At 44.0% G+C, this 14263-nt stretch overlaps 1 protein-coding gene across 1 annotated transcript; it reads left to right on the top strand.

Annotated features, from left to right (window-relative positions):
• Positions 1-2267: 2267 nt before the first annotated feature.
• LOC131810495 (cytochrome P450 4A12A-like) lies at positions 2268-8705 on the top strand. Its single transcript, XM_059138510.1, has 4 exons — positions 2268-2361; positions 4720-4775; positions 4920-4996; positions 8001-8705. Exons 1-4 carry the CDS (start codon positions 2268-2270, stop codon positions 8167-8169), a joined length of 396 nt encoding a protein of 131 aa, XP_058994493.1. The 3' UTR covers positions 8170-8705.
• Positions 8706-14263: the final 5558 nt, after the last annotated feature.

Below are 14263 nucleotides of genomic sequence, written 5' to 3'. Positions count from 1 at the left end.
ATTTATAGGAGCAAATGATATGTCTATGGGGTGGTGAAAAACTGGCACTAGAAGACCAGTTCTGAAGCTGTTATAATATCCAGATAAGATGTGATGGTGGCCTGGTGAGGGGGAGTGCCATGGGACAAAGAGGCAGAATAAATGGGAGAAATACTGGAGAGTGTTTTTGTTGGAGTTGGCAACTGACTGGATGTGGCCCCTGTAGGGAAGAAGTCTAGGCTGATCTCTGTGTTTCTCTTCACTGAGGTAGAAAGAGCAAAAACAATCACTCTTTCCACTTGCTCCATCCCCTGTCCCATCCCTTGTGTCTTCTGCTTTTCTTGAACCTGCCCTCAAGACTTACCTCCTCTATAAATGCTTCTCTAACCACCCAACCCATGGGAATCCATCCTATGAACAATGGAAACACTCATTTTCATACCTCTCATTGATACTCATTTATTTATGTTTTTATTTATGACTCATTCCATAGTGCAACCCTATGAAACCTAGTTATGTATCTCTTTTCATTTTCAACTTATGTTCCTAATTAGGTCTGAAAAGTCCATGGTAGTGCAAACACTTTTTTTTTTCCCCACATCTCTCAGATTTCCTTGGAGCCCAGCTCTGGGCTAAACGCATAGATATTTTAGAAACAGTTACTCAATTTATGAACTAGGGAGACATATTGGGGACTTTAAGGAAAGAGCAGGATGAGGAATATAAGATGTAGTTATCTGATCCACAAAACAAGAGGACAGTGAAGGAATGGAGACATCCCAGATCAGGGGACTCATCTACTAAGAGAATAAGCATAAGACAGGGGGTAGGAAGGGAGGTGAGCAGAGGAAGAATAAAGTAAAATGACAGCTATTTTCACAGTGGGGGAACATGGGGACTGTTCCTAAGGGAGATGGTGCTAAGAGAGCTGAAGGATGGAAGGTGCTGAGAGAAGGGCAATGAGAGGCAAAAACAGGGCCAAGGGGTGAGCTGGGTGCTGAATAGAAGGAATGACCTGGATAGGATGGGGCACAGAAACTTCATAGATGTCCAGTCCCAAACAGTTTTATGAAAATATCAAGACTGAGCAATGATCCCTTCAATCTGCTCTTAATTGGCAGCACATTAGTTGCAGTTTTGAAGGGGTCCAACTAGGAACACCAACACGTTAGAGGCATAGGAGGCAGGATAGAGGGAGGGAGTGGGCAGATTACATCTCTGATGCCAGATAACCTCAATTTTCTCAGAGGATTCTGAGGCACCTTCTGCCCTGACAGGAAAAAGAGGACTGAGTGCCTAGAGGGGTGGGGATTCAGAGCAGCTGATGGGGTGATGCTGAGGGCATTGGCAAGCAGTTGTTAAGAGACTGAGGAACCAGTGGAATTTACATAGTAATTCCATGCAGAGGGCCCAGGCCACATGGCTCCATCATGTATTTTCTCCCACAATAGTCTGAAGTAAGAGAATTGAAATGTTCAGAAAGGAGACATAGAGCCAATCCTTGCCCTCATTGCTGTGTCCTGTATACCAGCCAGTGCTGGACAATGGCAGGATGAAAAGAAGAATCGAGGCTAGGCTTCCCCTTGGGACAGCTCACTGTCTGGGGGAGGGGACAGATAGATACAGTATAATGGATAGCTGCTATGACTGGAAAGACCCCAATGGATTATTTAGACCTCATCTGGTCTTACAAATAAAGAAAATAAATAAAAAGAATTTTATTTTATTTTTTTTAAGATTTTATTTATTTATTTGACAGAGAGAGATCACAAGTAGGCAGAGAAGCAGGTAGAGAGAGAGAGGAGGAAGCAGGCTCCCTGCTGAGCAGAGATCCTGATGTGGGGCTCCATCCCAGGACCCTGAGATCATGACCTGAGCTGAAGACAGAGGCTTAACCCACTGAGCCACCCAGGTGCCCCAATAAAAAGAATTTTAAAAGACAGCTTGCCCTGAGCCCCTTCTCTCTAGTCTGAGAATTCCAAGGTTTACTCTCTTTTCATCCTTGCTGCCTGTTGTGCCCATCTCTCCACTCCTTCGAATTACACAATCCGTGCGTCACAAACCATCAAATGTGTCTAGCAGTGTTGGTCTGTTACCTTAAGTGATTCCAATATTTAAAAAAAAATTTTTGCCAAGAAGTGTGAGCTTCTAGATGAGGAAAAGGAGCAAACAGAGACATTGGAGGAACACGAGGAATACCAGGTATTGTGGGATATAAGGAGACACTGTTGAAACACGTTGAATGATGGATGTCAAGTGCTCCTGAGACAACAGAGGTTAACGCTGAAATGTGTCTCTTGGAATTAGTGACATGGAAGTCAGATATAATCATAGAAAGAGTTGTTGAAGTGACAGATATAGAAGCCAAAATGAAGTGGGCTGGTAAGGTAAAATCATGCCGATGATTTTTAACTATGGAGAAAATATTGTCAACTCAAAAAAGCTTTGCTATGAAAAAGCAGAGAATTATGATATGACCAGATAAGGGAACAGGGATTCCAGAGTGGAAAGATGGGGAGGACTCTTTATACCACCCCCTGCCTCCCTCCACCCCATTCCTAGAAGAGGGAGAGGTTAGGATCTTCTAGGCCTTGACCTAAAAGAAAGGAGAAGTTGGGACAGATGTAGAGCTTCACGTTTTGTGGTGTTTCCAATCACAACAGAGAATAGCAAAAAAATATAAATTCCATAAAAAGATCTCCAGATCATAGGCAGTTTTGAATTAATTTAAAATTCACTTAGTTTGGGGCACCTGGGTGGCTCAGTGGTTTAAAGCCTCTGCCTTTGGCTCGGGTCATGATCCCAGCATACTGGGATCAAGGCCTGCATGAGGTCGGGGGTCGGAGGGGTCTTTTTTCAGCAGGGAACCTGCTTCCTCCTCTCTCTCTGCCTGCCTCTCTGCCCACTTGTGATCTCTGTCTGTCAAATAATAAATAAAATCTTTAAAATACACTTAGTTTAACAATTTCGAGATCGTCTCCATCTTCTTTTCTTCATGTAAATGTACCACTCAAAAGAGTTGAATTCAAGAGTACATAAGTCATCTGATAAAAGTATACTTGGCATAATATCAAGTTAAATAGATCACAATTCTCAATAGTCTGTTAAATGCCTTCAGTCATCCCTCACACTTGTTTGATTGGGAGCAATTCAAAAATAATAATTTTGAGCATCACATAAGTAATATCCTTATAAGGTAAAACAGGCTCTGCCAAGCTAGACCCTCACCTGGAATGATAATAATTTCAAAATAATGTTGAACCTCCCTTCTGTCTCAGGGAGACCACAGGCCAGCATAGCCCACAGCACCCTGACAATTCATTGCCTGTGCTGACCCTTTATTTTCTGTCCATTGTCCTGGTATCTCGCTTTGGGGACATATTTTGTGACCCAAGTTCCCAGGAGGAGCCAGGTGAAACGGCTGTCATGGAATGCTGCCTGTGTGAGCGGCCACAGCCTGAAAGCCAGTAGACACTGAGTATCAGCCTACAGAGTTACTGCCACTGCCACTATGGGCACCACTGCCTCTACCAGAGTCTCAGCTGGTCCTGGCCAGACCTGCTTAGGGAGAGATGGCTGTCCCAAGTGGTTGTCTGGAAAGCTGACATACCAGTGGGTGTCAGAGTGATCCAGTGAGAGGACAAGCCAGGCAGAATACCATCTAGCTCCTTGGGGTCTCCAGAGGAACTACTGACACAATGCAGGAGCAGGAGTTTCTGGAAGCCGACTAGCTTGGTGAACAAGCAGTCAGAAAGGAGGCATACAGCTGTGCTAAAACAGGATCCTCCGGGGGCCCTGCTGCACAGGTTTGAGGGATCCTAGAGGATGAGGTAACACAGCTTCGTGGTAAGAGTCTCCCACGATGCAGTCCCTGTACTGGATCTAAGGAGAAGGGTGGCCCCAGTGATGGACATGTTCTGGAGCAGTTTGTGCATGTCTTTCAGACTCATTTGCCCCTCAAGAAAAATCAAGATTTCCTTTGTTGTTCAGATGAGGTATATGGTGTGCTTCCCACAGAGTTAGTAATCCAAGAAATAAAGACCTGACAGCCTCTGAATGTGGCTTTGGGTTTTGCGCTAATATTCTCATTCCCTGAGATATGAGAGACAATCAGATGGGGCAGGGGGAGATGAGGTTTTTCCTTATATGCTCTATGCTAATGAGAGAGATTAGAGAATTCATCATCATAGCTAAGATGGTCCAGTCTCCAGGCGAGCCCTCAGGTTGATTGCAGAGAGTAGCTAATGACCAGATCTGAGATCCCTGCTATGGATAGAGGATGCCTTATGGCTCCTCTCTGCTCTGAATCCCAACCCTATCACATCCTAGCTGGGTGGTCAGAGGCAAGTGGCTCAGCTTCTCTGAGCCTCATGTATCTCATGGAACAATGGAGATGTGAGCCTTCATTGGAGGGTTGTTGTGAGGATGGAGGAGCCCATGCATATTCCCTGAGGGTTCATGGATGGTACTTGATAAATGTGAGTTTTCCCTTAAGATGCTTCAAAAAGTAAGCCTCCAGTTCTTCCCTGCTTTTCAGATTGGTCATGGTTAATCTACTAATCTATGCACATGTGCACAACTGCTGGGCAATGTCTGCCCCACCTCTCCTGCAACACCATCATTCCATTCATAGTGAGGAGAAGTGGCTCTCACTGTGGCTGCCAAACTGTGTGTGGGTAAACCTGGGCCCCACAGGCAGGTATGATCTGTCTTCTTTCTTCTGCCCAACTGGATTCTTAGTCTTGCTCTCCTTTTATGCCCTTCACCACAACCCAAAGATATGGCCAAACGCAGAGGTGTGATGGCCTTGGGAGGAAAGGATGGGATGATTGCTGCTGAACAACCCCTTTTCCTGTCCCAGCTTTGGTTGTGCTGTCCCTTGGATGATTGGAAGGAAGAGCTTGACTACACCTGTCCTTACCCTAGTGCTCCTTCTGTAGGTGTTTGACCCTTCCTGGTTTGCACCGGGTTCCTCTCAACACAGCCATGCTTTCCTGCCCTTCTCAGGAGGATCAAGGTGAAGCACTTGTACTTGGGTGGGGGTATCACTTGGGTGAATTGAGTGAATACCTGATGTTTGTGACTTTCTTTGTTCATCTGTAGTGTCTGCAGTTACTAGCGTTGTATTATTGTGTGTAGGGAAAGAGGTGTGTGTCTCTGCGTTCAAAAAGAAGGTGGCATGTGATTTGGTGAGTGCTGTGAAGTGTGTAAACCTGGTGATTCACAGACCTGGGGATAAAAATATATGTATATAAAAAATATATGTTTATAAAAAATAAAAAATAAATAAAAAAAAAAATAAATAAAAAAAAAAAAAAAAAAAAAAAAAAGAAGGTGGCAATCATCGCTTGCCATGAAGACTTGGACCCGTTGCTCTACCCAATGGTTAACCACAGTTTAGTGTGACAATTTTCCAAAGTTCAGTATATTCTAGTATTTTTCTCACTTTAGGAGGATGCCTTTAAAATATTTCAGATGTTTCTTTTTCAATTACCACTAATCCAGGCCACTGTCTTTTGTACCTAATTCATTATCTACACTCATAGTATCAGTGATGTTTGCCTGTGTTTGGACTTCCTTTGGGTTCTTATAAGCATTCCAGTTGTGTACAGAAATGGTTTGAACAAAGTCTCACACCAATGGCTGTCTTCTTTATTTTTTCAATCTCATTCAACAAAATGTTTACTACCCATTAATATTCTTATAACCATTGACAACTTTTCCAGTTGGCAAAATTCTTTATTTGAATGGGACTGGCATATCATATTCCACAGTATACGTAGTGAACATTGGCAAGCAGCATAAAATTGAGGACAATCAACTCCTTTGAAGAAAACCTACTATTTTGTATGTGACACTTTTTTGTATTGGCATTTAAACATTACCTGGTCTGTAAAATGTAAAGCACACGGAAGTGGCTGTTCAGTGGGAAGACTATTGTCCAGAGTGGCTGCTATGAAATCTTCCAGTGCTGCTGAAAGTGTTCTATAAATAGTAACTGCAGGAAACTCTGTAAGTAGTTACTAGAAAACTGTTTTTTTCCAAGTACAGGAATCTGTCAATCCCTCACATACAAAATGAATCCACTTTCTTTTTAAAAACAATTTTTTTATTGTGTTATGTTAGTAACCATAAAATACATCATTAGTTTTTGACCCAGTGCTCCATGATTCATGGCTTATGTACAACATCCAGTGCTCAATGCAATATGTGCTCTCCTTAATATCCACCAAAAGGCTCAGCCATCCCTGCATCCCTCTCCCCTCTAAAACCTGCAGTTTGTTTCTCGGAGTCCACAGTCTCTCATGGTTTGTATCCCCCTCCAATTTCCCCCAATTCACTTTTCCTCTCCTTCTCCTACTGTCCTCCATGTTATTCCTTATGTTCTGCAAGTAAGTGACGCCATGTGATAATTGGCTTTCTCTCTGCTTGACTTATTTCACTCAGCATAATATCCTCCAGTCCACTTTCACACAACATCTTTAAGCAAATTGTGCTTCCAGATACTGGCTCCAGGATTTGTTTCTCGATGGGATTGAGACCTTCCTCTAGACATTGGTACAAGTCAACTGACTGCCAGTAGAGACAGGAAAAGGATACACAGCTCAGTTCCTAGCTCAGAACTAATGATTACTCATATTTTATTCCATTCACGGTTTTTTTTTCAGTTCAATAGACATCATTCAATTATAAGACTGCCTATTAAACCTGTCTCTGTGTGCCAAGTCCTCTGCTATGAGATGGCATACTGCTCTTGCTTCCAGGAGTTCACAGTCAAGAAATATATGCCACCACTCAAAAGAGACATCTATCTATCTATCTATCTATCTATCATTTCTTTCTTTCTTTCTTTCTTTCTTTCTTTCTTTCTTTCTTTCTTTCTTTCTTTCCTTTCTTTCTTTCTTTCTTTCTTTCTTTCTTTCTTTCTTTCTTTCTTTCTTTCTTTCTTTCTTATCTTCATTCACTCATTACTAATTGACCCTCTGTAGGAAGTTCCATATTCCTGGCAATGTCCTATTCTAGAAAGTGATATGTCCTTGATTAAACTATTAGGGTGATGTCAGGGTCCAGGAATGAAGAGGCAAAGTGGGCAGAGGTGGGGGTGAAAACAGCCTGGCATTGCCCTTAGCCTTGAGCATGTGGCAGGCAGAGGAGGAGGGAGGGCATTCTCTGGTATCTCCTCAGCAGGAGCTGAGCTGGGAGGAGGAGGAGTTGAGCAGGTGACAAGTGAGTGAGCCAACAGCCCAGAGAGGACTTTGATGTCAGCTGAGGCATGTGGACATGTTGTACCTGTGATGAAGGGTGAGGGAGGCTCTGAGCTTGGCTGGGGCTTCAGGAGCGGGAATGGAGGCAGGAGACAGAAAAGTCTGGGTGAGGAGGTAGAAGGATGGCAGCAGAGACATTTCTGCAGTAGAATTGGAAGACTACAGCAGCTGGTTGACTGAGGGGCTGAGGGGGAGGCAGGAGTCTGGACCCAACCTGGCAAGCAGATGGTGTAGCAGGTTGAGCGTCACTAAGGCTCTGCCTCTGCAGAAGCTTCTCTGTGCCATTATGATCTCCTTACCCAGCTCTGTCTTGTCCTTACTCTGAGAATCTGGACCCCTGTGTGCCCCAGATGGTTAGGGCCTAAAGGATGACCCAGCCCACCCCCTATGGTGCCCTGTCCTGCTCTCCCCATTGTGAAACCAGAACTGGCTTTGCAGAGAGCGAACAACTTAATAATAAACTATGTTAGTGATCCCTTGACTTGGTCCTGAGGCTCAAGGTGCTGACCTTCTTGTAACAGAATTTCAGGCCTACTAAGAGCACAGATAGGAGTAGGAGCTAATCCTGGAAGAGTGTAGGCTTTGTCAAAGGTCAAGGGGAGAGTGTGAAATAAGCAAGGTGGGGTAGGTGTAGCGATGTGTGTGTGTCTTGATGGAAGGGAACTGGGCTGGGTCCGTGCAAGAGGGCCCTGTATGTGCTATTCCCACCAGGGGGTTTGAGGCCACTTCTCATTTCCTTTTCCCTCCCTGACCCAGGAACTGTATCGGGAAGACTTTTGCCATGAACGAGATGAAGGTGGCAGTGGCCCTGACCCTGCTCCGCTTTGAGCTGGCACCACATCCTTTTAAGGTCCCTGTTCCCACTCCAAGAATTATGTTGATGTCCAAGAATGGGATCCACCTGCATCTCAGGAAGCTCCTCTAACCCTTGTGGGGACAAAATGAGCCCTGAGAGCCTCCTGCCTGCCATCATGTCTTCCTGTCAGTCTCTCCTGTCTGCTCTCTTCTGCTTACTTCCTGCTCTCACTCTGCCCACTGCCAGCCTCCTGTTCTCCTCCCCTTGTGCATCAGATGTCTGTCCTTCTCCATCTCACCCTTTCCCAAGATTCTCACCTGCTTGCCTGTTACCTTTCTCCTACCCAGCTGTAGCTCTGACTATCCATGTAAGTCATGAACAGAGGCCTGTCCCCCAGGCTGTCTGCCCTCTCCCCGTTGCTGTTCCTTTCTATCTGCTTTGTGTTCCTTGCTGCTTAACCACATTACACAGACTTGGCTCCTTAAAAGAGCACAAGTTGATGATCCTGTAGCTTAGCTGATCAGAAATAGGGAATGGGTCTCCCTGGCACAACAAAGGTGTTACAGAACCTCTAAGGGAGAATCTCTTCTCTTGCATTTTCTACCTTCTAAACGTCTGCTCTTAAGGCTATTCAGTGAGGGGATTAGGCCTCCCCGTTTATCAAGGAAATATCCTGTTCTTAAATGCAATTGGTTACAGATGTTAACAGTACCCATGAAATTTTTAGTGCAACACCTAGACTTATTTTTAATTGAATAATGGGGACTCCAGCCAATCCAAGCTGACACATAAAGCTAGTCATCACAGTCTACCATGTGTCCTCTTATCATTCACACATTCCATTAAACCACACTTTATCTGCAATTTAAGTATAATAAAGTCACACTTCCACCAACTAACCTTCATATGATTGAATGTGTGTTGATCCTTTTCCCCAAGCACAAAGCGAAGTCATTGGAGGGTATTCTCTCTTCTCCCTGAAATCCTGTGACCTACATGCTATGATACAAAGTTAAATATTAGTACCACATATCTGGTTTCTGTGCAGGATATAAGACAAGAAAGAAAAAAATCTGACACCCATGTGCACATAATCATATTCATAACAAAGCAGGAAAATGCTAGAAATAATTACCCTCTTTATTTCTATAACCTAGGATATGGCCATCCTTCTCATTTATAACAGCCTTCTTCCACTACTCATTCGGTTATTTTCTTTGCCCGTTCAGCCCTTTGCTGAAAGTCCCTCAGCCGGTTGTGTTTTTTTGCCTGGTGCCATGACCCAGACCCTCACTCTTAAAGGGTCTGGGCCATTACTAGTCTTGCCTGAACTGGGCTGTGGCATTTTCCCATTTACTCTTATGATAGCGCAAGGTAGTTCTATGAGATGCCTATGTATTTCCTCCATCCCAAGCATATTTTTTCTTACCTTCATGGTAAGGAAACTGGCAATTTCCCTCCTTGGTAATCAGGATAGATCCAGTACAGTCACTGCTTCTGAGTTAGACCCGTGAGGAGCCCAAAATGTCCAGGAGTTAGCTTCATGCAGTCATTCTTGTGTCTCCTGGTGGAAGCACTCTTACTTTCAGATATAAGACCACTAGGACAACACAGCACAAAGTTACATGGATAAGTACTCCTTATTTTGCTAATCAGATCACTAGGGGTAAAAATGAGTGGTTCTGCTCCTATTTCTATCCCTTGAGTACTGGATGGGTGAGTCCTGTTTATGGGAGAAACAGCCCCATGTAGTGGCCATTGATTTAAAGCAAATACAACCCCCTGGAGAGCCTTCCTTCCACCCTGCAAGTTATTGCCAGCTAGCTGGTGCTGTATACCCAAACCTATCCTGAGGTTATTTCTCTGGTTCTGGAATGCCTAGCTGGAATGGATATCCTCCCCAATTGGCAAAGAAGACTCAGTAAAATATGGGGGTTGATGTCTCCAGCTCATGAGGCTCTTCCCATATGTCCTATTTCCAGTTGTCAGAGTCCCATTTCCCAGTTTTCTAACTGTAACAGTTGACATGCTGCAAGATATGGAATTCAGTTTGCTGACAATTCAGGCACAGGCAGGATGACACCTGGGTTTAGTTTCAGAATCTGGGTCCTGGTTAAAGCATGTTGCTACAGGTCAGAGTGATCTTCAGTGCAGACATAGAAGCTTTCAGGTTATTGATTTATTTAGGTCCGAGAACTTGAAGCCTCCACATTGTTTTTTCCTTTTCCCACATCTTCAGTACAACATGGACATCTAGTCAATCTTCTTGTGCTTCTTAGTTTGACTAACATGTTTTAAGGCATCCAATACTTGATCACCAGAACCTTGCCTTTTGCAAGACTTTGATTAGCAACATCCAGTGGTGAAGTCTTGTGTATTGCAACATCAGGCCTTGGGCTACTGGTGTGCTCTTTACCATTGGTATTAGAGTCACCAGTCCCTTTCCAAATAATCCTAGTAGAGAACCAATTCATGAAACCCAGAACCAAGTCAGAAAACCTGTTAAGATTCTGTTTCTCTAGAGTCATTCTTGGTACCAAAATTTGTCTTGGTCAGAGTCTTACTAGAAAAATGAAACCAGTAGAATAGATAGATGCCTGTCTGGAAAGAAAACGACAAATCCAGAAGGATAATGTATCTGATCCTCACTTGCTTTCCAGCCAGTAGCTTTCTTGTGCTCTCCCTGTCTTAACACTGAGCAGCTTAACTAAGAAAGGGGACTAGAAGGCTAGGTTGTCCATTTGATGGGATGCCTGACTGAGCGAGGCCACAGCAGGGAAGGGAAGGGCATGGAAGGGTCATGGTCATCCAGCACCAAAAGACAGGGATAGGAAGGGCAGGGAAGGTAGGTGCCAACTCACCAATCCACTGGCAGAAGAAAGTAAACACATCTGGGATCATGGGACCTATAAGAGAAAGATGATCAGGTCATGCACAGACTGAGAAATTCCCAGAGGAGGCTTCTGGATAAATAGAACATGCATGGACCTTAGTTCCCCTTTGATGCAGGCCCCACGACTCCTCTCCACATGGTGCCTGAGCCCTTGACTTGCAGGAAGTCCCACCCTCTCCCACCAATGCTGACCCTGCCAGTTGTAAAAAAAAAAAAAAAAAAAAAAAAAAGCAAAAAACAAAAAACAATCCTTAGGGAAGTCAGGCTTATAGATGTTCAGGAATCCAAGGGACTGTCCAAAACAAAGTGCATGGGCATAGGGGAATTGGTGGGCTCAGGATATAATTTTGTCCAGGCTCTCTGTCCACTATATCAGAAATATGACAGAACAGGAGGTCCCTCAGAGACCACTGTCACTAGTCAGACCCTATATCCCTGGGCAAAGAAGGCAGGGGGCTGCCCAGACAGACCATGGGAGCATTGTTCCCTCGTCCTGCATCCCCCTGTACATCTTTGGGGGCAGTCTCCTCTCCGGCCCCAGAGAGATCACTATAAGTTCAAGCCATCCAACTGCTATACCTGAGTGAGCTCAACAACCCCAAGCTGGCCAACTTGCTTCCATCTGGTTCCTGTCATCAGCCTTCTAGCTATGCTGCTCCAAGAAAGAGATTTCTCATTAAAGCTGTCTTCATGAGAGCTGTGCAATGCAGAAATCTGCTGAATTCTGCCCCTATTATGTCATTTGATACACTTTTCTGAGCCCCTACTATGTGCAGGGAACTATCTTAAGGTCTCAGGGTATGAGATGTACTGCGTCTTACACTTTCATTCCATGGACAGACCAATTAGACTCAACTAAACAATTAAGGAGTGTGAATACACCCAGTAGTAAGTGCCAAGAAGGAAGCAGACATGCTGCTATGAGAGAGTCTAACAGGGAGTATCTACTTAGAGAGGAAGATTGGAGATGGCCCCTGGTTAGAGAGGACATTCATGGGGGAAACCTGGAGGATGACAAGCCCCTGACAGAGCAAGGGACAAGATTCCCAGTAGAGCAAACAGCAAGCACAAAAGCTCTGGGCAGGAAAAAGTAATGGTGTCTTCCAGGAGCTGCCACCTGGTGGGATTGTAGCCTGAGACGAGATTGGAGATCAGAGGGTGGTGTGTGCTCTAAGATAGGGTGTGTTTAGGTAGAAAATTTAGGTAAAAATATATGAAAGCATCAGCATCATGTCAACACAGAGTAATCATTATGCATAATAAACGGTAGTCCAGCACTAGGAAAACTGGAGTACAAATTTGAGGTCATGGTCACACCTGCGACATTTACTTCCTTTGTGACCTTTACAAAGTCAATTAAGTCCCTGGGTCTTAGTTTTCTTGTCTGTAAATTAAGGTTAATAAAATGTACAGTGGTTATGTCTGTGCTTTGGAAATCCTATGCAAATATTGAGAAAATATTTTGAAAGCTTTACTACATGCCAACACCAAGCAGAGTACTGGGTCAGGAACCCTCACTTCCTCAGAATAACTTACAGATCATTCCAGGTAGAAAATCCTGCTGCACAATGTCCTCAGCCAAGAATAAACATGAGAGTTCTGTGTCTTCACTTGGATGGGAAAAGAAAGCAAATATTCAGGATTGAAATCATTGGCTGGGATATGCAGTCTTTATAGGGGAGTACAAGTCAACAAGGCATGATACATTGCACCAGCATCCAACCCAGTGTTATCAGTCCCAGAAACAGGAATGCCTGGTGCTCTCTACCCACAGGAGTAATCCCTTCAAGCTGTCACCTTGGGGACCGACTGCACCCACTCGTCTGCCTTCCTGTGGCCTGTTAACAGAACCAGGAAGCCTCTAGGAATAAAAACACTCATTTCCCTTTAAAATGTGGCAACCCAAAGTGAACCTAGTCTTTTTAAGACAGTGACCTAATGGGTCTAATATGATCCTGATTTCCTCCTTCATTCATTTGTAAGAATGCAGTAAGAATGCACTGGGCATCATCAATAGACACAGCCCTCTCCCAGACTTTAGAAACCTCAGGACTCAGGTTGCTTCTCTGCAACCTTCAAAGACTCCTTGGTTGGGGTGTCTGGATACCAGATGAATGAGAAAGATATTGACTGGGTAAGAAACGTTGACTGTGCCCGCACAACTGACTAAGACTTGAGCTCATACTTGACAGACAGTTCTGCATTCTGCTTTCCTTACTTCCCTCTAAGCTCTACTCATATCCTAAATAATTCTCCATGAGCATCTTTCTCAATGACTGCTACGTCAAGCCAGGTGGTGTGCTCTACACTTGCTCACAAAAATTGCTCTGCCAATATGTGGGGTTGATGCCTGAAATACAGTCCTGCTCCCAGGAAATACTGGATCAAATAGAAGAAACATGAAATGTCCCCTGCAAAGTTTGGCAGCTACCACCACATGTGGGCTGGAAGATGGTTTTCAGCAAATGGTTCACAGCAACGTCTCTGGAGCCACACTGCCTGGGGTGGATGCTGGCTTCACCTCTTACCAGGAGTGTCACCCTGGCCAGGGTAGCCAGGGTAGCTAAGCTCTTTGTGCCTTACTTTTGCCACGAGGACTATGGGATTATTTTATGTATACACACACACACACACACACACACACACACACACACACACGTATGTATTTAGTTAGTTTAAATTCAAGTTAGTTAACACATAGTGTATATTGTTTTTAGGAGTAGAATTTAGTGCTTTATCGCTTACATAGAACACTCAGTCCTCATCACACCAGGTATCCTCCTTAATGCCCATCACCCATTTACCCCTTCCCCCCACTCCCCTCCCCTCCAACAACCCTCAGTTTCCTGTAGTTTCGAGTTTCTTATGGTTTGCCCCCCTCTCTGTTTTTATTTCATTTTATTCTTCCTTCCCATCCCCTATATTCATCTGTATTGTTTCTTGAATTCCATCTACAAGTGAAATCGTATGGTATTTATCTTTTAACTGACTTATTTGCTTAACATAATACCCTCCAGTTCCTTCCATCCACATCCTTGCAAATGGCAAGACTTCATTCTTTTGTATGGCTGAGTAATATATATATATATATACACACACATACATACATATACACACACACACACATACCACTTCTTTATCCATTCATCTGTTGATGGACATTTGGTATCTTTCCACATTTTGGCTATTTTGTACATTGCTTATATAAACTTTGAGGTACATGTGCTCCTTCCCAACACTATTTTTGTTTCCTTGGGTAAATGCTGGATAGTGCAATTGCTGGGTTGTAGGGTGGCTATATTTTTACCTTTCTGTGGAACCTCACACTGT

This window comes from Mustela lutreola, chromosome 10 (assembly GCF_030435805.1).
Source record: "Mustela lutreola isolate mMusLut2 chromosome 10, mMusLut2.pri, whole genome shotgun sequence".
NCBI lineage: Eukaryota > Metazoa > Chordata > Mammalia > Carnivora > Mustelidae > Mustela > Mustela lutreola.
This window is presented reverse-complemented; position numbering and strand designations above follow the sequence as displayed.